This window comes from Oncorhynchus tshawytscha, linkage group LG30 (assembly GCF_018296145.1).
Source record: "Oncorhynchus tshawytscha isolate Ot180627B linkage group LG30, Otsh_v2.0, whole genome shotgun sequence".
NCBI lineage: Eukaryota > Metazoa > Chordata > Actinopteri > Salmoniformes > Salmonidae > Oncorhynchus > Oncorhynchus tshawytscha.
In genome coordinates this window covers 17,956,452-17,981,761 of record NC_056458.1, presented here as the reverse complement: position 1 = coordinate 17,981,761, position 25,310 = coordinate 17,956,452, and the positions used below count along the sequence as shown (strand labels likewise).

At 41.9% G+C, this 25,310-nt stretch overlaps 3 protein-coding genes across 4 annotated transcripts; 1 reads left to right on the top strand and 2 right to left on the bottom strand.

Annotated features, from left to right (window-relative positions):
• Positions 1-231: 231 nt before the first annotated feature.
• Positions 232-9,030, top strand: hsd20b2 (hydroxysteroid (20-beta) dehydrogenase 2). Its single transcript, XM_042309280.1, has 11 exons — positions 232-483; positions 2,144-2,190; positions 2,317-2,392; positions 2,511-2,621; positions 3,234-3,301; positions 5,064-5,108; positions 5,390-5,424; positions 5,523-5,604; positions 8,000-8,065; positions 8,176-8,325; positions 8,472-9,030. Exons 1-11 carry the CDS (start codon positions 315-317, stop codon positions 8,607-8,609), a joined length of 987 nt encoding a protein of 328 aa, XP_042165214.1. The 5' UTR covers positions 232-314; the 3' UTR covers positions 8,610-9,030.
• LOC112228628 (solute carrier family 12 member 9) lies at positions 9,031-18,953 on the bottom strand. 2 transcript variants are annotated; one of them, XM_024394096.2, is made up of 14 exons: positions 18,657-18,951; positions 17,971-18,234; positions 17,603-17,737; positions 16,812-16,949; positions 16,318-16,617; positions 15,999-16,106; positions 15,306-15,417; positions 15,005-15,162; positions 14,806-14,888; positions 14,584-14,708; positions 14,214-14,406; positions 12,073-12,247; positions 11,618-11,764; positions 9,031-11,403 (listed from the first exon to the last, which is right to left on the bottom strand). In XM_024394096.2, exons 2-14 carry the CDS (start codon positions 18,170-18,172, stop codon positions 10,553-10,555), a joined length of 2,727 nt encoding a protein of 908 aa, XP_024249864.1. In that variant the 5' UTR covers positions 18,173-18,234; positions 18,657-18,951; the 3' UTR covers positions 9,031-10,552. The 2 variants fall into 2 exon arrangements, with proteins under 2 accessions (XP_024249864.1, XP_024249866.1); XM_024394098.2 differs by lacking the exons at positions 16,812-16,949; positions 17,603-17,737 and having other exon boundaries at positions 18,657-18,953.
• Positions 18,954-21,603: 2,650 nt separating this feature from the next.
• On the bottom strand, positions 21,604-24,671 carry LOC112228630 (zinc finger protein 467). Its single transcript, XM_024394099.2, has 2 exons — positions 23,007-24,671; positions 21,604-22,907 (listed from the first exon to the last, which is right to left on the bottom strand). Exons 1-2 carry the CDS (start codon positions 23,629-23,631, stop codon positions 22,168-22,170), a joined length of 1,365 nt encoding a protein of 454 aa, XP_024249867.1. The 5' UTR covers positions 23,632-24,671; the 3' UTR covers positions 21,604-22,167.
• Positions 24,672-25,310: the final 639 nt, after the last annotated feature.

Genomic DNA, 25,310 nt, shown 5'->3' with positions numbered 1-25,310 from the left:
AAACCCATAGAAATGTATTGGGCATTTTTGGGCCAGAGTAAAACCTCTCGCTTCGCATTTTCCTCTTTGGTATTGCTCTTGTGGAGGACGAAGATTACGGTGCGGAAAAGCGTCATACTGCTTTTGCCTATTGATTTGCTGAGATGACGCACCAGGAAATATTCCTGACCAATGCGCCGATTAGATCAAGATTCTTGGGCGGAGCGTTGCACGTTGTATGTCTAAGTAAGCATGTTCATTTCTACTATAAAACCAGCGAAAGTTCATATTTTTGAAGAACTGTCTGCTGAAGTGTGAGTGAAATTTGCCCAGACATGGATACTGTATCAGACTCGATGCTTGTGAGGGGACTGATGTTCATAGGTGGCTTCACAGTGCTGTATTACATGCTCAAATGGTCCTGGATTTGCTGGTGTGGATTCAGAGTGTATGTGCTGTCAAAAGTTTGGCAAACTGATTTAAAGGCATATGGACAATGGGCAGGTAAGGCAGGCTACATGTTATGTAAAGGAAGCTATTTTTACAGTAGACTGATATTTGTTTATTTATGAAAATAAATGCATTCTCTTTTTAGTCACAGTGATGGCTATTTTACATGATTCTTTAGACATTCTCTACAAGATAAAAACAAATTACTACAGTAGACTGAGGGTGGGTAAAACCAACATGGATTAACTCTTAAACTGGGTTAAATCAAGGTTTATCTATTAATCTTGTTGCACCAAATGTTAAACCTAGTTTTAAATTAATCCTAGTTATATTACATCATTCCTCTAATCTACGTTTAGTTTTCACTTTAAACCTAGATGAATTGTAAACCTGTTGCTAAATGAATTTGACAAATTATATACATTTAGATTGGAGATTAATTCTAAACTGCCACTTGAGGTGGTTTAACTGATTAAATGACAGCATATCTACTGCGGAGAGACCAAAACGAGTTCCTCAGAGAATAATTAGAGACCTGTTGAGTTTTCTGATAATTAACTCATTAGTAGGCTATTTACGTGCCCATTTTGTACAACAATTGAATTGGGGTTTATGATATTGCCTTGGTACGAATGATGATGTTATGCAACATGCTGTAACGGGCCTGACAACGGTAACATTGTAGTGAAGTAGTGTTAACGTTAGTTTTAACATGCATTATAGGCATTGATATTTAACAGTTATTTATGCTTACTAAATATTGGTGGGTCAAGTTGTCCGTCGTTATCATAGGGGTTATGGAGAGGGGCAAACTGCTGAGGAATCATCTCGCATATCTTCTGGGAGAGAGGATCAATTCCATTGGACGGAGGCCAATCATCCAATTTGGGTCCCTCTTCTCTTTAATCCGTGCCGATCCATTAAATTTGTCGCATAAAATTGCCCAGGCGTCTTCCTTCTTTTTGACAGTGGTGTTGTCTGTCTTTATATCCTCCAGTACGTTACTAAATTCCTCCATCAGCTCCGACAATAGTTTTTTTCATAAGCGGAGAAATTTGAACTTTGACGTGCCATGATCAGGTGGTTAGCGGACAAATAATAAATGGGTCATTAACGTTAAGTAATTACAATAATAAATAATACAAAAAAACAAAACTTAGATTAATTTAAACCATGTTGGTGCAACCCACCCGGAGTGTATCATGTTTCCCCTGTGCACCTTACCCTAGCCCTGTTCAATGGAAGACTGAGAGAGGCAGGTCACATTCCACTTTACAGCTCACTATTTTGCCCTGTGCACAAGATGATATCTGCTGTTAGGTGGAACAGGATTTGTGTGGGCAATGGTCCACTTCAGTCTCATTTGGAAACTTAACTTTCCTGTTGGTTATTGCAGCACATCTTTTTACATTTTTGGCAGCAGTTGGAGAAAAGTTGTTGCCAGTGCTTGACAAAGGCCACTATAAAACAATTTTACAAGTATCTGATGACAAACGATAGTATGCTTCCACCGAGCAGACCATGATAGCAGCATTCCTGCCAGCATTCTGAAAGAAAGGAATGTTCCTCCATCCTGCAGTCATACCCAATGTCCGACCTGACCTCTCTCAGAGACCTCTCACTGCAGAGGATGAGGAGACACAACAATAGTAGTAATATGTAATTATGGAAGTCTGCGGACTAACTAATTCTGACCATGATCTCCTTTCTACAGTTGTCACAGGGGCTACCTCAGGGATTGGCAAAGCTTATGCAAATGAGGTGAGTCTTTACTGATTCTCGCCTGTGTACAGATGAGATAGAAGAATGCATAAGCATGTAATTCAAGTGCTTTGTAAAATGAGTGTTTACTCACGTAACATTTGCCTTTCTTCCTGGACACTACAGTTGGCCAGAAGAGGTCTGGACATTGTACTGGTCAGCCGGTCAAAAGATAAACTCCACATTGTCGCCAAGGAGATTGGTGAGTGAAGGGCTGAGATGGAAAAACATAACTAAATGAAGAGTTGAGGTACAAAAGATCAATATGCAAATGTAATTGTCCCTTTATATGAAATTGTACGTCAATATGTTTGTTCCAGAGAGCCAACATGGACGCCAGACCCAGATCATCCAGACAGACTTCACAGAGGGCCATGACATCTACCCTGCTATAGCTGAGGCACTACAGGACCTGGACATAGGCATCCTGGGTAGGGAACCTATGGCAATGATATATAGGAGGAAGAGAACAAGGAGTCAAAAAGGGGACGACAATCAGGAAATGAGAAAGGAACTAAAGCTAGTCTGCAATTAAATGTAGAATGTGCTCTTATTACCGTCAACATACAGTGCCTTCAGAAAGTATTCATACACCCACATTGTGTTGTGTTTGTGGGGTATAGAGATGAGGTAGTCATTCAAAAATCATGTTAAACACTATTATTTCACACAGAGCCCGTGCAACTTATTATGACTTGTTAAGCACATTCTTACTCCTGAACTTATTTAGGCTTGTCATTACAAAGGGGTTGAACACTTATTGACTTGAGACATTTCAGATTTTCATTTTTAATGAATTTGTAAACATTTCTAAAAACATAATTCAATTTTGACGTTATGGGGTATTATGTGTAGGCCAGTGACAACACATCTCAATTTAATCCATTTTAAATTCAGGCTGTAACACAACAAAATGTGGGGAAAATCAAGGGGTGTGAATACTTTCTCAAGGCACTGTAGCTTTTCTCTCTTTCAATGGATGTTAGTAGTGAAATGTAATACTCAATTACATAGAAATATATTCTGACACTCCTCATTTACAGTTAACAATGTCGGCATGAACTATTCTGACAAGTTGGTACATTTCCTGGACATTCCCAACCCTGAGCAGGTAGGATTCACACACCCCCCCACTCACATTAATGGTCTATGTATACAGTTGAAGTTGGAAGTTTACATACACTTGGGTTGGAGTCATTAAAACTCGTTTTTCAACCACTCCACAAATTTCCTGTTTAACAAATTATAGTTTTGGTAAGTCGGTTAGGACATCTACTTTGTGCTTGACATGTAAATTTTCCAACAATTGTTTACAGACAGATTATTTCACTTATAATTCACTATCACAATTCCAGTGGGTCAGAAGTTTACATACACTAAGTTGACTGTGCCTTTAAACAGCTTGGAAAATTCCTGAAAACAATGTCACGGCTTTAGAAGCTTCAGATAGGCTAATTAACATCATTTGAGTCAATTGGAGGTGTACCTGTGGATGTATTTCCTTCAAACTCAGTGCCTCTTTGCTTGACATCATGGGAAAATCAAAAGAAATCAGCCAAGACATCATTAAAAAAAATTGTGGACCCCCACAAGTCTGGTTCATCCTTGGGAGCAATTTCCAAACGCCTGAAGATACCATGTTCATCTGTACAAACAATAGTACGCGAGTATAAACACCATGGGACCACGCAGCCGTCATACCGCTCAGGAAGAAGATGCATTCTGTCTCCTAGAGATTAACGTACTTTGGTGCGAACAGTGCAAATCGATTCAAGGTCAACAGCAAAGGACCTTGTGAAGATGCTGGAGGAAACAGGTACAAAAGTATCTATATCCACACTCCTATATCGACATAGCCTGAACGGCCGCTCAGCAAGGAAGAAGCCACTGCTCCAAAACAGTGTTTGCAACTGCACATGGGGACAAAGATTGTACTTTTTGGAGAAAGGTCCTCTGGTCTGATGAAACAAAAATAGAACTGTTTGGCCATAATGACCATTGTTATGTTTGGAGGAAAAGGAGAGATGCTTGCAAGCCGAAGAACACCATCCCAATCATGAAGCATGGTGGTGGCAGCATCATGTTGTGGGGTGCTTTGCTGCAGGAGGGACTGGTGCACTTTACAAAATAGATGGCATCAGGAGGCAGGAAAATTATGTGGATATTTTGAAGCAACATCTCAAGACATCAGTCTTGAGGGAAGTTAAAGCTTGGTCGCAAATGGGTCTTCCAAATGGACAATGACCCCAAGCATACTTCCAAAGTTGTGGCAAAATGGCTTAAGGACAACAAAGTCAAGGTATTGGAATGGCCATCACAAAGCCCTGACCTCATCCTATAGAACATTTTTGGGCAGACCTGAAAGTGTGTGCGAGCAAGGAGGCCTACAAACCTGACTCGGTTACACCAGCTCTGTCAGGAGGAATGGGCCAAAATTCACCCAACTTATTGTGGGAAGCTTGTGGAAGGCTACCTGAAACGTTTGACCCAAGTTAAACAATTTAAAGGCAATGCTACCAAATACTAATTGAGTGTATGTAAACTTTTGACCCACTGGGAATGTGATGAAAGAAATAAAAGCTGAAATAAATCATTCTCTCTACTATTATTCTGACATTTCACATTCTTAAAATAAAGTGGTGATCCTAACTGACCTAAGACAGGGAATATTTACTAGGATTAAATGTCAGGAATTGTGAAAAACGAAGTTTAAATGTTTTTGGCTAAGGTGTATGTAAACTTCCGACCTCAACTGTATATATCATGTTTTGGGTGCCATTTTGATTCTAACAAGGTAATAATGTACTATGGTTTGATTTAAAACTTCAGTTAATAGTTGAGTTAATTTGTGTTTTCATTCCTCCCTAACACAGAGAATCACCCAGGTGATCAACTGTAACATCCTCTCTGTTACCCAGGTGAGATGATCTGTCAGGACTTATAGACTCCCTCTGTGAAGTTCTATGCATGGCCCATGTCTTAGTTTATGTTTCTAAACGAGTGTATGGCTCATACAAAGTCATAGCTTTTAATATTTGGTCATAATGTGAGAAATATAATGCTAACATTTAGGAGATTAACATTGGTGTTGTTGAACATGATGATCATGATGTGGATGATGATGGTGATGGGGGTGAAAGAGGATTCTGGTGATTATGGAGATGTTGGTGATGGTACTGATGGCGTTATCATTCCTCAGATGACCAGACTGGTTCTCCCACGCATGGTTTCAAGGTACATATGCATCATGGTGATGTCAATGAAATGTGAATCTTATTAATGATTTCAATCTATGGAATTGTCCCTTTATGTACCTGTCCTGTCTTTCCCAGAGGGAACGGTCTGATCATCAACATGTCTTCAGAGGCAGGTGCTCAACCACAACCCATGCTGTCTCTCTACTCCGCCACCAAGGTGCCATTCCCTTTCACTTAACTTTCTCTCACTCAAGCATACACAATTCACCACTAATCATAGAATGGAATGTGGCTGTTTAGTTTTCATCACCAAGACATCAATCAATTGTCAGCTCAAGCTATCTCTAGTAAAAACCCATGTCCTCAACACCCAGACTAGCTGCAGGAAGCTAGAGTAACCATGAAAACACAGCATTAGTAGGACAGAAATGTCTTACTGTTGTTAAGTATATATTGTTAACTATTCAAATCAAACAAATCAGGTGAATATGTAATTCCTCTCACGGAAATTAACACTCAATTCTCTGGCAACAGCTTTGGTGGACATTTCTGCAGTTAGTATGCCAATTGCACACTGTCTCAAAACTTGAGACATCTGTGGCATTGTGCTGTGTGACAAAACTGCACATTTTAGAGTGGCCTTTTATTGGCCCAGGCACAAGGTGCACCTGGGTAATGATCATGCTGTTTAATTAGCTTCCTGATATGCCACACCTGTCAGGTGGATGGACAATCTTGGCAAAGGAGAAATGCTCACTAACAGGGATGTAAACTAATTTGTGCACAACATTTGAGAGAAATAAGCATTTTGCGCATATGGAAAATGTCTGTGATCTTTTATTTCAGCTCATGAACCATGGGACCAACACTTTAGTTTTTTGATCAGTGCATACACAGTTGAAGTCAGAAGTTTACAAACACTTAGGTTGGAGTCATTAAAACTCATTTTTCAACCACTCCACAAATTTCTTGTTAACTTTTATTATTATTAATTATTTCACTTATAATTCACTGTATCACAATTCCAGTGGGTCAGATGTTTACATATACTAAGTTGACTGTCCCTTTAAACAGCTTGGAAAATTCCAGAAAACAATGTCATGGCTTTAGAAGCTTCTGATAGGCTAATGGACATCATTTGAGTCAATTGGAGGTATACCTTTGGATGTATTTCAAGGCCTACCTTCAAAGTCAGTCCCTCTTTGCTTGACATCATGGGAAAATCAAAAGAAATCAGCCAAGACCTCAGGAAAAAAAAGGTAGACTTCCACAAGTCTGGTTCATCCTTGGGAGCAATTTCCAAACACCTGAAGGTACCACATTCATCTGTACAAACAATAGTACACAAGTAATAACACCATGGGACCACGTAGCCGTCATACCGCTCAGGAAGGAGACGTGTTCTGTCTCCTAGAGATGAACGTACTTTGGTGTGAAAAGTGCAAATCAATCCTAGAACAACAGCAAAGGACCTTGTGAAGATGCTAGAGGAAACAGGTACAAAAGTATATATATCCACAGTAAAACGAGTCCTATATCGACACAACCTGAAAGGCCGCTCAGCAAGGAAGAAGCCACTCCTCCAAAACCGCCATAAAAAAGCCAGACTACAGTTTGCAACTGCACATGGGGACAAAGATCGTACTTTTTGGAGAAACGTCCTCTGGTCTGATGAAACAAAAATAGAACTGTTTGGCCATAATGACCATTGTTATGTTTGGAGAAAAAGGGAGGGATGCTTGCAAGCCGAAGAACACCATCCCAACCGTGAAGCACGGTGGTGGCAGCATCATGTTGTGGGGGTGTTTTGCTGCAGGAGGGACTGGTGCACTTCACAAAATAGATGGCATCATGAGGAGATTAATTATGTGGATATATTGAAGCAACATCTCAAGACAGGAAGTCAGGAAGTTAAAGCTTGGTCGCAAATGGGTCTTCCAAATGGACAATGACCCCAAGCATACTTCCAAAGTTGTGGCAAAATGGCTTTAAAGGCAACAAAGTCAAGGTATTGGAGTGGCCATCACAAAGCCCTGACCTCATCCTATATAAGTTTTTGGGGCAGAACTGAAAAAGCATGTGCTAGCAAGGATGCCTACAAACCTGACTCAGTTACACTAGCTCTGTCAGGAAGAATGGGCCAAAATTAACCCAACTTATTGTGGAAAGGTTGTGGAAGGCTACCTGAAACGTTTGACCCAACTAAACAATTTAAAGGCAATGTTACCAAATACTAATTGAGTGCATGTAAACTTCTGACCCACTGGGAATGTGATGAAAGAAATAAAAGCTGAAATAAATACATCTCTACTATTATTCTGACATTTCACATTCTTAAGATAAAGTGGTGATCCTAACTGATCTAAGACAGGGAATTTTTCCTATGATTAAATGTCAGGAATTGTGAAACTGTGTTTAAATGTATTTGGCTAAGATGTATATAAACGTCCGACTTCAACTGTATATGCCATTCAGCAGATGCTTTTGTCCAAAGCGACTTACAGTCATGCATGCATACATTTTACATACGGATGGTCCGGGAATCAAACCCACTATCCTGGTGCTCTATAACTGCTACAGAGGATCAATGTTATCCATTCTTTTCTTGGCAGATTTTTGTGACATATTTTTCCAGATCTCTGAATTCAGAGTACAAGTCACAGGGAATAACAGTTCAGGTAAAATACTTTAAGAATGTTGTATCACATGCACACCTGTTACAGTATCCTTCCTTGCATCTTTGTGTTTCTTCCAATCACTTGTGTTTTCATAATTTCCTCTCCTTTAGTGTGTGGCTCCCTTTATGGTGTACACTAACATGACCCACAACTTGCCCCCCAACCTGTTGTTGAAGAGTGCCAGTGCTTTTGCCCGTGAAGCTCTGAACACAGTGGGTCACTCTAGCTACACCAGTGGCTGTGTCTCTCACGCTCTTCAAGTAGGAACTCCTCTTATCCACTAAAATATTCAAAACAAACTACTCTATAATGTTTTTGTTACCTTAGCCAAAAATGAGCCATGCAGAATATACTAGACAATTTTATTTGATTGTAAATATCTCAGTCTCTCTTTGCCATCCCACAGAACATTGCTCTGTCCATTTTCTTCCCTGATTGGCTACGCCTTTCATCCTACTGTGTGAAGCAGACAGAGAAATTTGCACAGAGCATGGAGAAGAAAATTGATGAAATGACAGAACTTTCTGCAAGCAAAGAGGACTAAGGAGTGCAAAGGAGGTTGCTACTGAAACGTTTGTGGTGCTTTAAAATTGGAAATTGATATGTTTTACTTCATATGTAGACAACTAATTGATCAATGTTACTGTTTTTGCATTGACTGCCATTGAAAGGTATTGGTTATAGGAAAGAGATTGTGTAATGTTGATGTAAACAAGCTGACCCCAAATCCATCATGAACTATATAACCTGAGTGCAGCAGAGTATGATCTGTGGGAGATGCAACTCTCAAACAGGCTTCTATAGTACATATTCTGGCTATATACATATTAGGGATATAGACTACGACATAACTGAACGCTTAAACATGTTCTGGTTGATTTGGACTTAACATGTTACGGTTGATACCAAAAATTGTACTGTCATTTTTGTGATCTCGATTTTCTTAAAAATAAATACAAAGACAATTACTTTTGTTTATTTTATTGCCTTTTGCCAACCCATTCACAAATGACTGTCAAATTGTTGTTACTGAGTAACATATGTGTAAAGGAAACAGTATGTTATAAAAACACATGTTTAATGTAATTACTTTGGTTTTTGACATTTTCTATTGAGTCATTTGCTTGGACAGAGTCCTTATTAACTCACAAGCAGCCTGTCTGGCACTCACTGATCAGTCCACAGACTCTAGAGAACAGTCTGTGTGGCACAACCTGAGAACAGTACATGGATTCTGAGCAGAGTCAGAAATATACAGTAACTTCATAAGACTGTAAAGAGGAAACTATTTCTGCTTAAGCACAAACATCCCACCACAAGTTGTGAAATGTGTAAGCTTTCATATAGCGCCAACTACATGCCTCTAAATTAGTAAATAGTTTTCATAGATACCAAACTCCTTGCAGTAACATTGTTTCCAAAATCTGTACATAAGAAAAGCATAGCAAGACAGCATAAAAATAGAAATATTTTTCCCAAGTAACAAATGAATGGCATGATCCTTAGCATTTGGTATAAGGGTGAAGCATTATAAATTAGACTAAATACATCAGCAATCCATATTTAGTCTGCCTGCCAGTGGCTTAATGCTTGTGTATTATGACAATATGGTCAAGGATTAGGCACTAATGTAGTTCATAGCGGTTTCAGGAAGTTTGAATTCATCATGGACCACATAGTAGTCCGAAGAAGCAGCATTTCAAGCACGACCAATTGGTGAGTGACCCAAAATCCTAAGAGATCATTTGGTCAACAGACGCTCGTGAGCTCTCCCAAACTGGGTCACAATCTGAAGAGGAATACACTGGGAAAAGGGATCAATGGAAAGCGATTGTACCAGCATCAAATAACAAATAAAAGAACACAAGGAACACAAAATTCTAGTAGCTAGTTAGCATATGTTGCCCTTTCTGTATTTCAGAATCCATTTTCCCTCCATCACCATTCAACCTATCATATGATTCTTCTTTGGTCCTGTGCCACAGAACAGACCATTTGATCTACTGACATGTAACATTCACTCACACTGAATCAGTGTCACTCTCTGGCCACACGGTCAATTCCAGAGCAGAGTTTTTTTATGAAAACTACATCTGCTATATCAGGCACAGCATAAATGTATTTATATTATTACCCAACCAACACAAAGGCATGAGACAAGTACTCCATTAAATGACAGTTAACAAATAAATATATTACAGAAAGTAGGTAGGTACCACTGTGACTGACTAGGTGTTGAATGTGTTCATTTGAGAAATGAGTGGATGTGTCAATGAGTTACAATACAAGATGTGAAACTACATGCCCAGGGAACAGAGCTATACTTATAGGTCCCGTTGTGTAGTGTGCCTGTGTGTTTATTTTCTAACTAAAAAGTATGTTATGTAAAGTAGCTCATATTATAAACATTTAGACTGCCCTTTCTATCATGTTCAGGATGAAGTTAATTACATGACATTTTGATCCCATAAACACATAGTGACACACTCAAAGCTCAGTGCACGTGACTGGGGTGAGACCATGAATCAAGAGGGTTGGGCCTAAACCATAAGTCACAGCTTCCAACTGACTGAGATATTTGTGTGATTGGCTGGAGTGAGCAGGGGGGCGTGGTAAATACAGGAAGCGGACAGCAGCCTCAGCACTGTGCTCCATCAGCATCCTGTTGACTGCAGACTGGAAGTCCTCTGAAAGGGCCTGGGCCGGCTTCGTCAGGCCCTCCAGCTCTGGGTCCTGTGTCTGTTTCTGTCCGTAGAGCTGCACCACAGAGTCCCAGGGCACTATCTTGATGGAGGCCCTGATCCTCAGCTTCCTCAACAGCTCCCGGTAGGTCTCCTCTTTAACCACCCAACCCTGGTCGCTGGACTCTGCCTCCACACACAGGAATATTCTCATTCTGGCATGGCGCCATCTGCTGGCCATGTTAAGAACACACGCCATCTGCAGCAGGAAGAGACTGCACACGTCCACGGAGGCTGCAGACGTGCTGCTTGGCTGCAGCAGGTTGAGGGGCCACACGTCGATGATCCTCGCGGCCCCGTCCATCTTGGTCCCCATGCCCTCTCCCTGCAGCTGGAAGAAATAGCGGCCAAGACACACGTTCTTACTCATCTTGATGGCATCCGAGATGATTCCCACATACTCCTCTGACGTGAGCCAGCGTGGGCTCTCCAGATGGCGGACCGGGGGGAAGTGGGCTTGCAGAGAGGGCAGATCCACCCCAAAATCATCCCCTCCAGACCCTTTTGACTCACAGAAGGCAGGGTCTTGGAGGAAGTAGTCCTCAGGGGTGCAACTGTCGTAGAACCCCAAGACCAGAGTGTTGGGCTTCATGCCGCCTTGAAGAGATAAGAGTGGAGGAGGATAATCAAATGCACTAAAAAGTATATTGCTTGACGGGTAAAACTGTTTTATGTTCCATTTTCCAAAGTAGTAACATTATAATGAATATGTCGTGTCAATACTCTTCCCGACACCGTTGTGTGTGAAGAGGAGAAATCAACAGGACAACAATACGACCCAGAATGGTAAGCAGGAGGATATGTAACTCACCCAGGCCGGTGATACGGAGCAGATGCTGTGTTCCCTGCCTCACAGAGGGGGAGAGAGTCAGATCCACGAAGGCCTTCACCCCCAGCTTATCCACCAGACTCAGCCAGAAGTTATACTGCTGCTGGACAGGGTCAGAGGGCAGGGTGTCTGAAACACAGATGAGAAACACAGATGAGAGGCTGAAACACAGATGAGAGGCTGGCCGAGTGACTGGACTGCCTTGATTCCCAAACAAAAGAAGAGCCTGACTAGTTTCCATAAAATGTTCAATGAATTGTCTATGAATAGAAATGTCATATTTCTAGGAATATCACACTTACTGTAGATTACTCATTTTTGTATCAAATAGTAGAAGCTTTAGGTTTCACGTGGTCATAAACATGACAAGCATTTATTGTAAGTCAATCACGATTCCGCTGGCACCAGAACTCCAGTCACCATCCATATAATATTACCCAGATCTCCCAGCTTCACGTGTCCCAGAACAAACAGCCCGCCCTTCTTCAACTGGTTGACAAAGTTGATGAGCTGGCAGGAGGAGCGAGGGTTGGCCACCATCAACAACACCTGGGGCCTCCAGAACTTCACATGGTCCTTCCTCACGTCCAGCATCAGCAGATACTTACGCACCTACAGGAGAGGTGGAATGGGTGGAAACCAGATTCAAAGCATCAAGTATGACAGCAGTGACACACCCCAGGGTCCTGTTAAGTAGGAAACAGCGTAGAAAAACATTTTGCATCAGAAAATGAAAATCTGTTTTCTAAATTGGACAAGTTCAGGTAGTTCTTCCCCATTGCAAAATATTTTCTCTACTGAACACGACCCAGGAAATGGCCCATACAGTGGGGCAAAAAAGTATTTAGTCAGCCACCAATTGTGCAAGTTCTCCCACTTAAAAAGATGAGGCCTGTAATTTTCATCACAGGTACACTTCAACTATGATAGACAAAATAAGAATTTTTTTCTCCAGAAAATCACATTGTAGGATTTAATGAATTTATTTGCAAATTATGGTGGAAAATAAGTATTTGGTTGCCGACAAACAAGCAAGATTTGTCTTTCACAGACCTGTAACTTCTTCTTTAAGAGGCCTCTCCGTCCTCCACTCGTTACCTGTATTAATGGCACCTGTTTGAACTTGTCATCAGTATAAAAGACACCTGTCCACAACCTCAAACAGTCACACTCCAAACTCCACTATGGCCAAGACCAAAGAGCTGTCAAAAGACACCAGAAACAAAGTTGTAGACCTGCACCAGGCTTGGAAGACTGAATCTGCAATAGGTAAGTAGCTTGGTTTGAAGAAATCAACTGTGGGAGCAATTATTAGGAAATGGAAGACCTACAAGACCACTGATAATCTCCCTCGATCTGGGGCTCCACGCAAGATCTCACCCCGTGGGGTCAAAATGATCACAAGAACGGTGAGCAAAAATCCCAGAACCACACGGGGGGACCTAGTGAATGACCTGCAGAGAGCTGGGACCAAAGTAACAAAGCCTACCATCAGTAACACACTACGCCGCCAGGGACTCAAATCCTGCAGCGCCAGACGTGTCCCCCCTGCTTAAGCCAGTACATGTCCAGGCCCGTCTGAAGTTTGCTAGAGAGCATTTGGATGATCCAGAAGAAGATTGGGAGAATGTCATATGGTCAGATGAAACCAAAATATAACTTTTTGGTAAAAACTCACCTCGTCGTGTTTGGAGGACAAAGAATGCTGAGTTGCATCCAAAGAACACCATACCTACTGTGATGCATGGGGGTGGAAACGTCATGCATTGGGGCTGTTTTTCTGCAAAGGGACCAGGACGACTGATCCGTGTAAAGGAAAGAATGAATGGGGCCATGTATCGTGAGATTTTGAGTGAAAACCTCCTTCCATCAGCAAAGGCATTGAAGATGAAACGTGGCTGGGTCTTTCAGCATGACAATGATCCCAAACACACCACCCGGGCAACGAAGGAGTGGCTTCGTAAGAAGCATTTCAAGGTCCTGGAGTGGCCTAGCCAGTCTCCAGATCTCAACCCCATAGAAAATCTTTGGAGGGAGTTGAAAGTCCATGTTGCCCAGCAACAGCCCCAAAACATCACTGCTCTAGAGGAGATCTGCATGGAGGAATGGGACAAAATACCAGCAACAGTGTGTGAAGCCAACAAAGGGTTTATAAAAGTATTGAGAAACTTTTGTTATTGACCAAATACTTATTTTCCACCATAATTTGCAAATAAATTCATAAAAAAATCCTACAATGAGATTCTCTGGATTTTATTTCTTCTCATTTTGTCTGTCATAGTTGAAGTGTACCTATGATAAATTACAGGCCTCTATCATCTTTTTAAGAGGGAGAACTTGCACAATTGGTGGCTGACTAAATACTTTTTTGCCCCACTGTATGGGCCAGTTCCTGGGTCGTGTTCAGTAGAGAAAATATTTTGCAATGGGGAAGAACTACCTGAACTTGTCCAATTTAGAAAGCAGATTTTCATTTTCTGATGCAAAATATTTTTCTACGCTGTTTCCTACATTTTTGCCCCACTGTAAGTGTGTGTTTGTATGTACTGGCACAAGTCTGTGTGTGTGGTGTGGGTACCTGATGAAAGATGAGAGCCTGGCTGATGTATCCCCAGCTGCTGGTTGGTGATCTGTAGTGTAGGAAAAGCAACAGCAGTAAGAGGAGGACGATGCTGGCTGAGGAGTAGACCGGGTTAATGACGAACATCATCACCAGACAGCTTAGGATGCCCAGCAGACATGTGTGCCAGGAGAACACCTGGAAAGTGGGCCTGGTGAAGACAGGGAGACAGGTAAAACAGGTGAAAGATGGGTGAAAACTGGGCATTGATGGTCAAAAGTATTCTAGTTAAACACTACTTCACTAAGGACAGCATCATCACACAATGAGGTCAATGTCTTCTTTTTTTTATAACAGATTGTACAGCCTGATGCTAGTGTTTGATTACCTGAAGTTGGGGGCCGATGCCCACTCCAGAGCCAGACAGGCCAGGTCGACAGCAGCATAGGCCAGCAGGTAGAATACTGTCACCAGGCCAGCTATGGCATTAAGCTGGCCTGCAAACACCACACACTACACAGTCACACCAAAGACACAAGTCTCAGAGGCTGTAGAATATTAAAAGTAGTACTGCATAGCTAAATACGATACACCCATCGCTTCTCCTCACCTGTGCCAACCCCCAGGTGTAGAGCACTGCCACCCATGGGTTGCCTGAGCTGGATGTGATAGCAGCAGGAGCCAATGGAAAACCTATGGGTAACACATCAAAGCATGCTCCTTATTTTATATTAAACAAAAACATGTCCTTTACTCTGTTGCAGAAATAGCCTGTCTTTTAATGTGAAACTTGTTCAACAACATCTTACCAAAGAGTTGGTCCAGTGCGAGGGCGTGGAGGATCCGGGACGCCCCAATCAGAGAGCACATGGCTGCTGATAGGGCAGAACAATAGATCCCGATGGTGACAAATGGAGGCCAGATGTTTATACGCTGGAAGAACCCGTAATCCTGAGCCAACAGGGTCCTAAACAAGACATTCATTAGTTGGCTGTATTAAACTACATTGTTTCAGTATGATTAATATGCAGGTATTCAATTATGAGAAAATTAGATAGGTGACAGAGTTCCAACCATTCCAAGCCTCAATAACAGCCCATCCATTCAGACCTTTCACATGTGGAGCTGGCCAGGATGAAGAGCAAGACATAGACTATGAAGGTGTAGAGGACTGCAATAATGGTGCCTTTGGGAATGGCAGCACTGGGGTTCTTCAGCTCTCCTACAGACAACAGATTGAGGGGAAGATGGTGGAACATGTCAAGTTTGAGTCTACGTGAAGCTTAAATGAGATGTGAAGTAATGGAGGGCAATTCCATAGTAACACAATTATGCTAAGACTCAGATTTATCACTTTAAAATGTATACCAAACAAAAACACATTGATTCTCCAAGTTGAACAAAACACAAGACTACTTTTAACAATTTCCATAGAAAATTGTACAACTGTGCAGATGTAGCGAAATGCTTGTGCTTCTAGTTTGACAATGCAGTAATATCTAACAAATTCACAATGACTCCTTTACATTTTTATGTATAAAGTAATGAATAAGAAGATGTACATATATAAACATGATCATTGTGTGTAGAGTTGTAAACTTTAAAATCAATGTTTTTTTTTGGCATACATTTTAAAGTAAAACAAAATTGGAGTCTCAGCGTAATTGGTTACCGTGGATTTGCCCTGGAACTAAAAGATTCCATTACCTTGATTCAGAATGCATATGGAAAGTTGTTAATGACAACTATTTGTAGTTGTAATATCCACCAGCTGGCATGAGTTTTAATGTGTGTGGACAGTACCTGACATGTTGGCTCCGGCCATGATTCCGGTGCAGCTGGTGAACATGACAGCGAACACGGTGGCGAATGACATGACTTTACCAGTGCTGTAGTCCACAGTGTAGCCCGCTAAGGATAAGAAAGAGGAAGAACACTATTTCTACAACAGCTCTCTCACACCATAAAACTAACGACTTTTTACACATACAGTTCAACTTCCCTATCAAGGCTTACTATAACTAGAATGCATCTGAAATAGCACCCTGTTCCCTATACAGTGTACCTAAGTACTATCGCACCGTCCGTCCCTGACCTTTGACCCCAGGCAGCCAGTACTCACAGCCCAGGTTGTCCTTCAGCGTGGTGCCGTTGAAGCCTGTGTAGCTGGCATTGTAGGTGAGGGTCTGGTTGCCAGGGCCCTGGTGGGTGATGAGGAACTTTAGGGGCGTGGTCAGCGCCAGGGGGCTGATGTAGATGGACAGAAGGGAGATGGTCACCACCAGCAGGATGAGGAAGGAGGTGCGGGCGAAGATGTGGGCGCCCACTAGGCACACCATCAGAACCAGCAGGAGAACTATGGAAGAGTACAGCACTGTGTACCAGTAGCCCTGGGGAAGCACTCGAAACACAGAGGAGGACGCTGAGGTGGGAGTGGGACACAGAAGTTGATAAGATGTCAGATGGACACATGGTGGAATGACTCCTTTGAATGCATGAGGCACCAACCTTCTAAGAAACATTCAGTAGATTTTTTTAAAGCAGTACCACAAAACATGGCATGCATGCTAGGAATTATAAGTATTGGGCTGTTAATTATAGAATGTCAAAACTAACCTGGATCCTGACCAAATATGTCAAGTAGTGCCTCTACCAGACCAAGCACATACACTCCACATGCACACACTTTGGCCAGGAAGAACATGAGGCCAATGCTTCCTCCAAACTCTGGGCCCAAAGATCGACTAATCATGACTGGCAGACAATAGGTCAAGGGGTTAAATATCACTGATCTGGAGTGAATCATGTGGTTTTAAAACTATGAGCAGGCAAAAGTCAGCATAGCAACCTGCTCAGTTGGTTAAATCATATGATGCACACAGGGCTGGACTAATGCATTCCGGGGCCCGGGGCACCTACCTCCAGGGCCCCCCAAAAAATATTTTTGGGAAAACACAAAACACCTGGAGGTCGGGGGCCTCGGGGCATGTCCCCTTCGTGTCTGTTAGGTAATCTGGGCCTGGATGCATCAGATGATGTTTCATTTAGTTTATTAGGATCCCCATTAGCTGTTGAACATGCAGTAGCTACTCTTCTTGGGGTCCACCATGTCTTTACCGTGTCCAGATGTCATCAGAAACGGTTATCTTTTTGACTACAAAACATAGAATCCCGCCATTTTCACGATGTTGGGTTGGTGTTGGAGATGATGAAAATTATGTTCAAATCGTGGTGAAATTTCCCTTAAGGATAAGGGCTAGAATTACTGTAAAGACTGTGGCATCAAGATTGAATAGTAAAAGCATAGCTGTTTTAAACTGCACTAATACTTAAGAGGAATAAAAAAACACTTGCTAAAAAAAAAAAAAAGTTTTTGGGGGGTGAGAACAAACCGGTGTTAAGGATACAATAGGCCCCACCTCCCTGCACAGCACCATTGGTGGAAATAGCACAGATGGACAAGATGGTGAGGGAGATAATGGTGTAGGCTACAAGCAGCATCACAAGACCCTGCAAGAGCCCCGCATGACCAACCACAAACCCTATAGGAGAAATCATTACACAGTATTAGTCTTGTTACAGGACCACAATATATTAACCTAATGCATTCACATGCATGCACAGTTACACACACTTTTTAAAAAGAATCTAGCAAAGCTTGAAGCCAACAGCAGTTTCTGACCATCAGCAAGCATCACTGCACATCGCTATGTAAATAAATTTCACATTCACAGCCTATATTTGTAGTTGTCTGACATCTAGATGCTGCACTCACCAGTTCTGAGGAAGAGGACAATGCTAAACATGGAGAGGACAGTGGGCACGATCACCCCGAAGAAGGTGTTGAGCTTTCGAGGTACAGCATTAGGAGTGTTGGCCTCCCCAGTGCCCTCTGACGCCCCTATGCCACACACTGCATTGTCTGCTGACAGACCACATACCCCATGGGCGAGGAGGGGTGTGTGTTCATTAGACATGGCTTTCAGCAGAAGCGTTTTGTTTTTAGATGGTTCAGACGTCCCCTGAACCTTTTGTAACCCTGTTAAATGGAGTCATTATTTGTATAAGTTCGTAGCAACGCTGACAATAGGACATATTCCTGAAAACACTTTATATTTACAACAAAAAAATCAGGTTCAAATAGAAGGGGCGAGCGGAGGGGTTTAAATAAAACTATGAGCCACCAGAAAAGCATCAGACATTCTACATAAACATGATGCTTCAAGGTCATGCAACGTTAAGAGTTGCGCGATTGTATCGAATTGATGTTTAATTTCATGTATCCACAAAGGGGAAGTGAAACGGCGATACACAGCGGTTCTCAGCGAGGTCATTCTACAATTCAACCTCGCAATTCCGTAAACTTGTAGTTTGACTAATGATAAAACATTTGTTTATTGTGTTGCTTGCTTTGCGATAATGCCGTATGGTAGGTATAGCCAGATGAAAACAGAAACTCACCTAAACTCCGTCAGCAAGAATCAGCGCGCGCACTTCCGCTTGTTAAAAACCTCCTCAGTCGGCCTCTGTCTCTGTGACTGCCGGCTTATTAGTTCACAGCTAAATGATGACGTAATTTAACAGCATTAACACATGCGTGTATTGTTAGTTAATAGTTGATTTTAGTAGATATAGGCGACATACATATTATCCAATAGCGCATAAGATAAACAGAAATGCCTAAATCTAAACAGATGTAATTCAAATGTACATATGTATTCTACATATGCCCATAGACATTGAGCAGCTTGCAGATATGATGCTGTCTCCTTGCCGCCTCTATTTGTTCGGTGCAGGTCACCGGACAGTATAAACTGTTCATGTGACTGTCAAAAAGGGGAGGGTGAAAATACCACAAATATATGTCATGAATGATTAGAGCCCTGTGTTTTGCGCAATCATGTGACATGCTTGGATTTTAATCTTTAGTTTTATTAATCACATGGTACCCTTTTTCTTATGTCAGATGGTCCACCACCATCCATAGACAACTGCTTAAATTTTGGGTGTAATTCTCATCTGGGGCCATGTGTTTAGTCACGATTGTACAAAACACAGGGCCCCAGATGAGCAAAGCCAGACAGCAAATGTGAGGTGTATAGTTCTCTGCATCTTGTGATCTGTAGAAAATATTGTAATAACTATATTTAAGATTATCAATAAACTTGGTGTCTTGGGTCCCTTTCAGAAGTTGTTTTTCAAAAGGATCTGACCCTTTTCCCTCAATGTTCACCTAAAATGACATACCCAAATCTAACTGCCTGCAGCTCAGGACCCGAAGCAAGGATATGCATATTCTTGATACCATTTGAAAGGAAACACATTACATTTGTGGAAATGTGAAATTAATGTAGGAGAATATAACACATTAGATCTGTTAAAATATCTTGTACCATCATCTTTGAGATGCAAGAGAAAGGTTCTAATGTATTATTCCACCCCATTTAGGTTTTGGCCACTAGATGGCAGCAGTGTGTGTGTAACGTTTTAGACTGATCCAATGAACCATTGCATATCTGTTCAAAATGTTGTGCCTAATTGGTTTATTATTACACTTTCAAAGTTCATAATTTTGTACTCTCAAACAATTGCATGGTATTCTTTCACTGTAATAGCTACTGTAAATTGTACAGGACAGTAAGATTAACACGAATTTAAGATTTCTGCCCATATCGGATACAGTTGAAGTCGGAAGTTTACAGACACTTAGGTTGGAGTCATTAGTTTTCAACCACTCAACACATTTCTTAATAACAAACTATAGCTTTGGCAAGTCGGTTAGGACATCTACTTTGTCCATGACACAAGTCATTTTTCCAAAAATGGTTTACAGACAGATTATTTCACTTATAACTCAGTATCATATCGCCAGTGGGTCAGAAGTTTACATACACTAAGTTGACTGTGCCTTTAAACAGCTTGAAAGATTCCAGAAAAGAATGTTGTGGCTTTAGAAGCTTCTGATAGGCTAATTGACATAATTTGAGTCAATTGGAGGTGTATCTGTGGATGTATTTCAAGGCATACCTTCAAACTCAGTGCCTCTTTGTTTGATATCATGGGAAAATCAAAAGAAATCAGTTAAGACCGCAGAAAAAAAATTCTAGACCTCCACAAGTCTGGTTCATCCTTGGGAGCAATTTCCAAACGCCTGAAGGTAGCATGTTCATCTATACAAACAATAGTATGGAAGTATAAACACCATGGGACCACGTAGCCGTTATAGCGCTCAGGAAGGAGACATTCTGTCTCCTAGAGATGAACGTACTTTGGTGTGAAAAGTGCAAATCAATCCCAGAACAACAGCAAAGGACCTTGTGAAGATGCTGGAGGAAACAGGTACAAAATTATCTATATCCACAGTAAAATGAGTCCTACATCAACACAACCTAAATGTCCGCTCAGCAAGGAAGAAGCCACTGCTCCAAAACCTCCATTAAAAAGCCAGACTACGGTTTGCAACTGCACATGGGGACAAAGATCGTACTTTTTGGAGAAAGGTCCTCTGGTCTGATGAAACAAAAATAGAACTGTTTGGCCATTATGACCATCATTATGTTTGGAGGAAAAAGGGGGAGGCTTGCATGCCGAAGAACACCATCCCAACCGTGAAGTATGATGGTGGCAGCATCATGTTGTGGGGGTGCTTTGCTGCAGGAGGGCCTGGTGTACTTCACAAAATAGATGGCATCAGGAGGCAGGAAAATTACGTGGATATATTGAAGCAACATCTCAAGACATCAGTCACGAAGTTAAAGCTTGGTCGCAAATGGGTCTTCCAAAGGGACAATGACCCCAAGATACTTCCAAAGTTGTGGCAAAATGGCTTAAGGACAACAAAGTCAAGGTATTGGAATGGCCATCACAAAGCCCTGACCTCAATCCCATAGAAAATTTGTGGGCAGAACTGAAAATGCGTGTGCGAGCAATGAGGCCTACAAACCTGACTCAGTTACACCAACTCTGTCAGGGGGAATGGCCCAAAATTCACCCAAAGTATTGTGGGAAGCTTGAGGAAGCCTACCCGAAAAGTTTGACCCAATTAAACAATTTAAAGGCAACGATACCAAATACTAATTGAGTGCATGTGAACTTCTGACCCACTGGGAATGTGATGAAAGAAATAAAAGCTGAAATAAATCACTATTATTTTGACATTTCACATTCTTAAAATAAAGTGGTGATCCTAACTGACCTAAAACAATTAATTTTTACTAGGATTAAATGTCAGGAATTGTGGAAAAACAGAGTTTAAAATGTATATGTAAACTTCAGACTTCAACTGTATGTCTATGTCCTGGGATTTTTTTTTGTGTTACTTACAACCTCATGCTAATCACATTAGCCCAACCATCCCGTAGGGGGGGAAACACATATCACAAAGAGGTTAAACAAAATAATCAAATAATACTGTGAAAGTGTCACTTTTTATTGGTAAATTGTCAAAAACTTTATGTAAATGCATTGTTGTTCAAAATGAACAGGCTAACTCACACAGTTCCATATAAAAACAATACACCAGAATAATAATTTAAAATGCATATCACTTCTCTGTTATGGGCTATTTATGGCATTAAACTGTTGATAATGGCAATGTGATACCAATAAAAACACACCAATGATTTCTGCATTGTGATCCCAACTCAGCTCAAGTATTCTGTATTTCCATTTTATACAAAAAATCATATTTTTAAAGTAAATGGAAATCAACCCTTGATGCAAAATGGCTGTATGAACCTTTCCAGGTGGAATCTGCAAACCTCTCATATCTATGACAACATAATGAACACCCTTTTATGCCAATGAAGACAATTGTGAACAAGTAGAAAAGAGAATAAATATGACTCTATACACAATCAGCTTGTCTACATTGTCAATTTAATAATATTAACTTCTGATTAGGATGACCTTAACACAAATAATCACATTTATCAAAATGTGTGTGTATGAATGTGTACCAAATCCATCCTGATCAGGAATCCAGGGACTGTGAGTGGTGGTGTGGCCATGTGTAGAAGGGCCCTGCTTGAAGTAAAGACAGTGATGGGTGGGGTGTGGTGGGAGAAGGTGAGTGGGTCAGCCTGTGCTTCTTGAGCTGGCCCAGCTCCCTGAAACAGCAGCCACACTGGGCACAGCGGTAGGGCCTCTCCCCAGTGTGGATGCGCTGGTGCTTATGCAGACTGTCCAGGTGGCGGAAACGCTTCTCGCAATACCTGCAAGGATATGGCCTCTCACCCGTGTGAATGCGCTGGTGTGTCTTCAGACAGTAGAAGCGACGGAAGCCCCGGCCACACACGTTGCAGCGATGCACCTTATCTGAGCTCTCCCTTCTGACTTCAAAAGCCCCAACAAGACCAGGGCCTTCTACAATAGGTGGGACAAAGCCCATGAAGTTACCATCATTGTCATGGTTATCGATGTGAGTTGGCATCTGTGGCGGCAGTTGTGATGATTCAGGGAGGTGTGACTCCAGCATACTAGGTAACTCAGGGTCGTTTTCGATTTTAACTGTTCCTTTGACTTCTTGCACCTCATCCAGCACCTGGATCAGGCCCAGGTCATTCACATTGCCTGCTGGGTGACTCGGACCCATCTCAAATTCAAAGTTGGTAATAGAGGTTCTGTGAGGGACCTCTACTGCCACTGTATCCCCCTCCTGCTCGTGTGGAATTCTTCTAGAGTCCTCTAATCCACTTGCCCTGACTTTGTACTCTGAAAGAGATGAATGACATCATCATGACCAGTGAGCAGGAGACTTTTCACTTATTGAGTGCATGCAAGTATTGATGTCTGTGTCCGGCGTAAGCCTACCTTTCTCTACAACTCCATCATCCGTGATGTAGAATTGATCCTCTGCATCCTCCTCAGTGTGTTGAGGTGAGCTTTCAACCTCTACTTGTGGCGCTTTGGATGTTTGTGAAGAATTGGAGCAAGAGACAGTGGAGGAGGATGTCCGTGTTCCTCTCAAGCTTGAGCTGCTCCTGGGCCATTCATGCTGCACTGTTGGTAAGCAAAGACCTACACTAGGGAGTGACTTCGAAAACTGGGATCGTGTGGATGAGGCTCGAAACGACTTGGGCACACGGGTCGTGCCCCTGTTCAGCATGCTGGATGGACTCTCCGTACCAGGACCTAATGTACCTGATCTAGGATGGTTGTGATTAAGGAGTAAACACTGTTTGATGTTGTTCTCGGCTGCTGTCATGTAGTACCGTACAGCGTTGAGTTCACCCTCCGATAGCTCAAGTCTCTCCCTCAAACTTTGGTTCTCACGATGAGACTCAGCAGCAGCAGTCCGAGCTGCGGTCATTTTGATGCCGACTACCCTGGCAGTTTCCTTTAAAACGGTTTCAACAGCACACCTTACTGCCCGTTCGATGGTCGATGCAAGTTCATATTGGAGGAAAGAGACACTGGCCTCCATCGTCAGACTCATGGTAGTGATTAGCTAGATGGGACGTTTCCCAACAGTTCTAATAAGCAAGCTACAACAAGAGGCTCAGGATTCAGTCCTTGTTTTGTAAGCAAGGTAGCTAGCTAGCAACTGCGTTAGCTACGTAACTCCGCTACTTAGCTAGCTAACGTTAAATGTCCAGCTAGCCGCTCTGGCATGATACACGAGTGACAGTCATTTTAAAGAGTTTTTAAAATCAAACAAACTGAACAACTCAATTACTCATACATTGAGTCAACTTGTTTCTCTGATGTTCTTACTCAAAAACGTGGTAATAACTTGTGTTAAATGTTTTGCTAGCTCACCTTTCTTCTTCTCTGAGGTTTTATGGCAACCAGGCAGACTACAAATTGTGGTCCACAACTATAAACTGTATTTCCGCCACCTACTGTACGGAGTAGTGAACTTGGGGGAAAAAATATTCCATAAAAAATTACATGTAAAAAAAACAAAAATAAACAATAGCGCATCCCACTCCTTCAGTCACATACCGATCGATATCACATCCCTGCACAGGCTCGGGGGCCTGGGAGAGGGAACATTTGCGGCCAGTAGGCCTAATCCCTGCAATGTTTTAACCGTTCCTTCCTGAAGACCCCAAAACATTTCTGCGAAGATTATGGGCGCGTTCCTCTTCCCAGGCGTTGCTGACGCTTACAGCTAACCACGTCATATGTTTTATCAACCTGGTGCCCGACGGCAGTCGATGAGGCTAGTAGCGTAGCAAAGTCTATATATTCTTTTATAACTAACCCCATTTTTATAATTGACCAGAGCCTATTGTTTCAAATGGGAGCAAATTAATCATAGTGGGCAATAACTCAATTCGCTCTTGCGCGCCTTCTAAACAATGCCATTTTTAGAAACAAAGGGTAAGGTCTACAAAACTCAGTCCACTCGGTTTGTTACAGATTCTACTTTTGGAAACAGAAAACTGTGTGGAAATCAAATGTTTCATCAATTCATTTGCAGAATGTCCGCCAAAATCCCATTTCGCCACATCTTCTTCCACTGCTTGCCACTGGGCTTCCTTTTTTCGCTCTCTTTTATTGACACTGGGCTTCCTCTCATCACCATATTTGGTAGGGAGTTGAAATGCCGACCAGATGTTTCACATATTTCATCCGGTGAAATATCTGGTTCATTGTTGTATCTGTGATTATATCCTGTTTCTTGGACTTCTTGTTTGCAAGCTCACCCAGAGATGAAGTGGAAGAGAGACGCCCAACTCGGTGAAAATTCTCTCTCCCTCCAGCAGGTGGCGGTTTTTCGTTGTTTCTCCCACCAAGCAAGGAGTTTTTGTATGGAGGTCAATGAGTGTCGAATTTGGTCAATAAAAAAATGAATGGATAATTTTTTTATTTACTTAACCTTTATTTAACTAGGCAAGTCAGTTAAGAACAAGTTCTTATTTACAATGACAGCCTACCCCAATCAAACCTTAACCCGGACAATTGTGCACTGCCCTATGAGACTCCCAATCACGACCGGTTGCGATACTGCCTGGAATCAAACCAGGGTCTGTAGTGACACCTCTAGCACTGAGATGCAGTGTCTTAGACCACTGCACCACTCGGGAGCCCTATTTGCTAAGTGAGATTTATTTGATCAAATAGAAATGTCCTAATGTTTTAATTTTTAAGAGTGTACTGATATTAAGT

Bases quoted from the DNA above. Each gene is read 5' to 3' on its own strand.
- hsd20b2 (XM_042309280.1), top strand. From the start codon at position 315: ATGGATACTGTATCAGACTCGATGCTTGTGAGGGGACTGATGTTCATA. The intron at 2,191-2,316 runs GTGAGTCTTTAC...TGGACACTACAG, and splicing joins GCAAAGCTTATGCAAATGAG to TTGGCCAGAAGAGGTCTGGA. The intron at 2,622-3,233 runs GTAGGGAACCTA...CCTCATTTACAG, and splicing joins CCTGGACATAGGCATCCTGG to TTAACAATGTCGGCATGAAC.
- LOC112228628 (XM_024394096.2), bottom strand. From the start codon at position 18,172: ATGTCTAATGAACACACACCCCTCCTCGCCCATGGGGTATGTGGTCTG. The intron at 16,107-16,317 runs GTGAGTACTGGC...TCTTATCCTTAG, and splicing joins GCTGAAGGACAACCTGGGCT to CGGGCTACACTGTGGACTAC. The intron at 15,418-15,998 runs GTACTGTCCACA...TGTTGTCTGTAG, and splicing joins GGCCGGAGCCAACATGTCAG to GAGAGCTGAAGAACCCCAGT.
- LOC112228630 (XM_024394099.2), bottom strand. From the start codon at position 23,631: ATGAGTCTGACGATGGAGGCCAGTGTCTCTTTCCTCCAATATGAACTT. The intron at 22,908-23,006 runs GTAGGCTTACGC...CATCTCTTTCAG, and splicing joins TGATGGAGTTGTAGAGAAAG to AGTACAAAGTCAGGGCAAGT.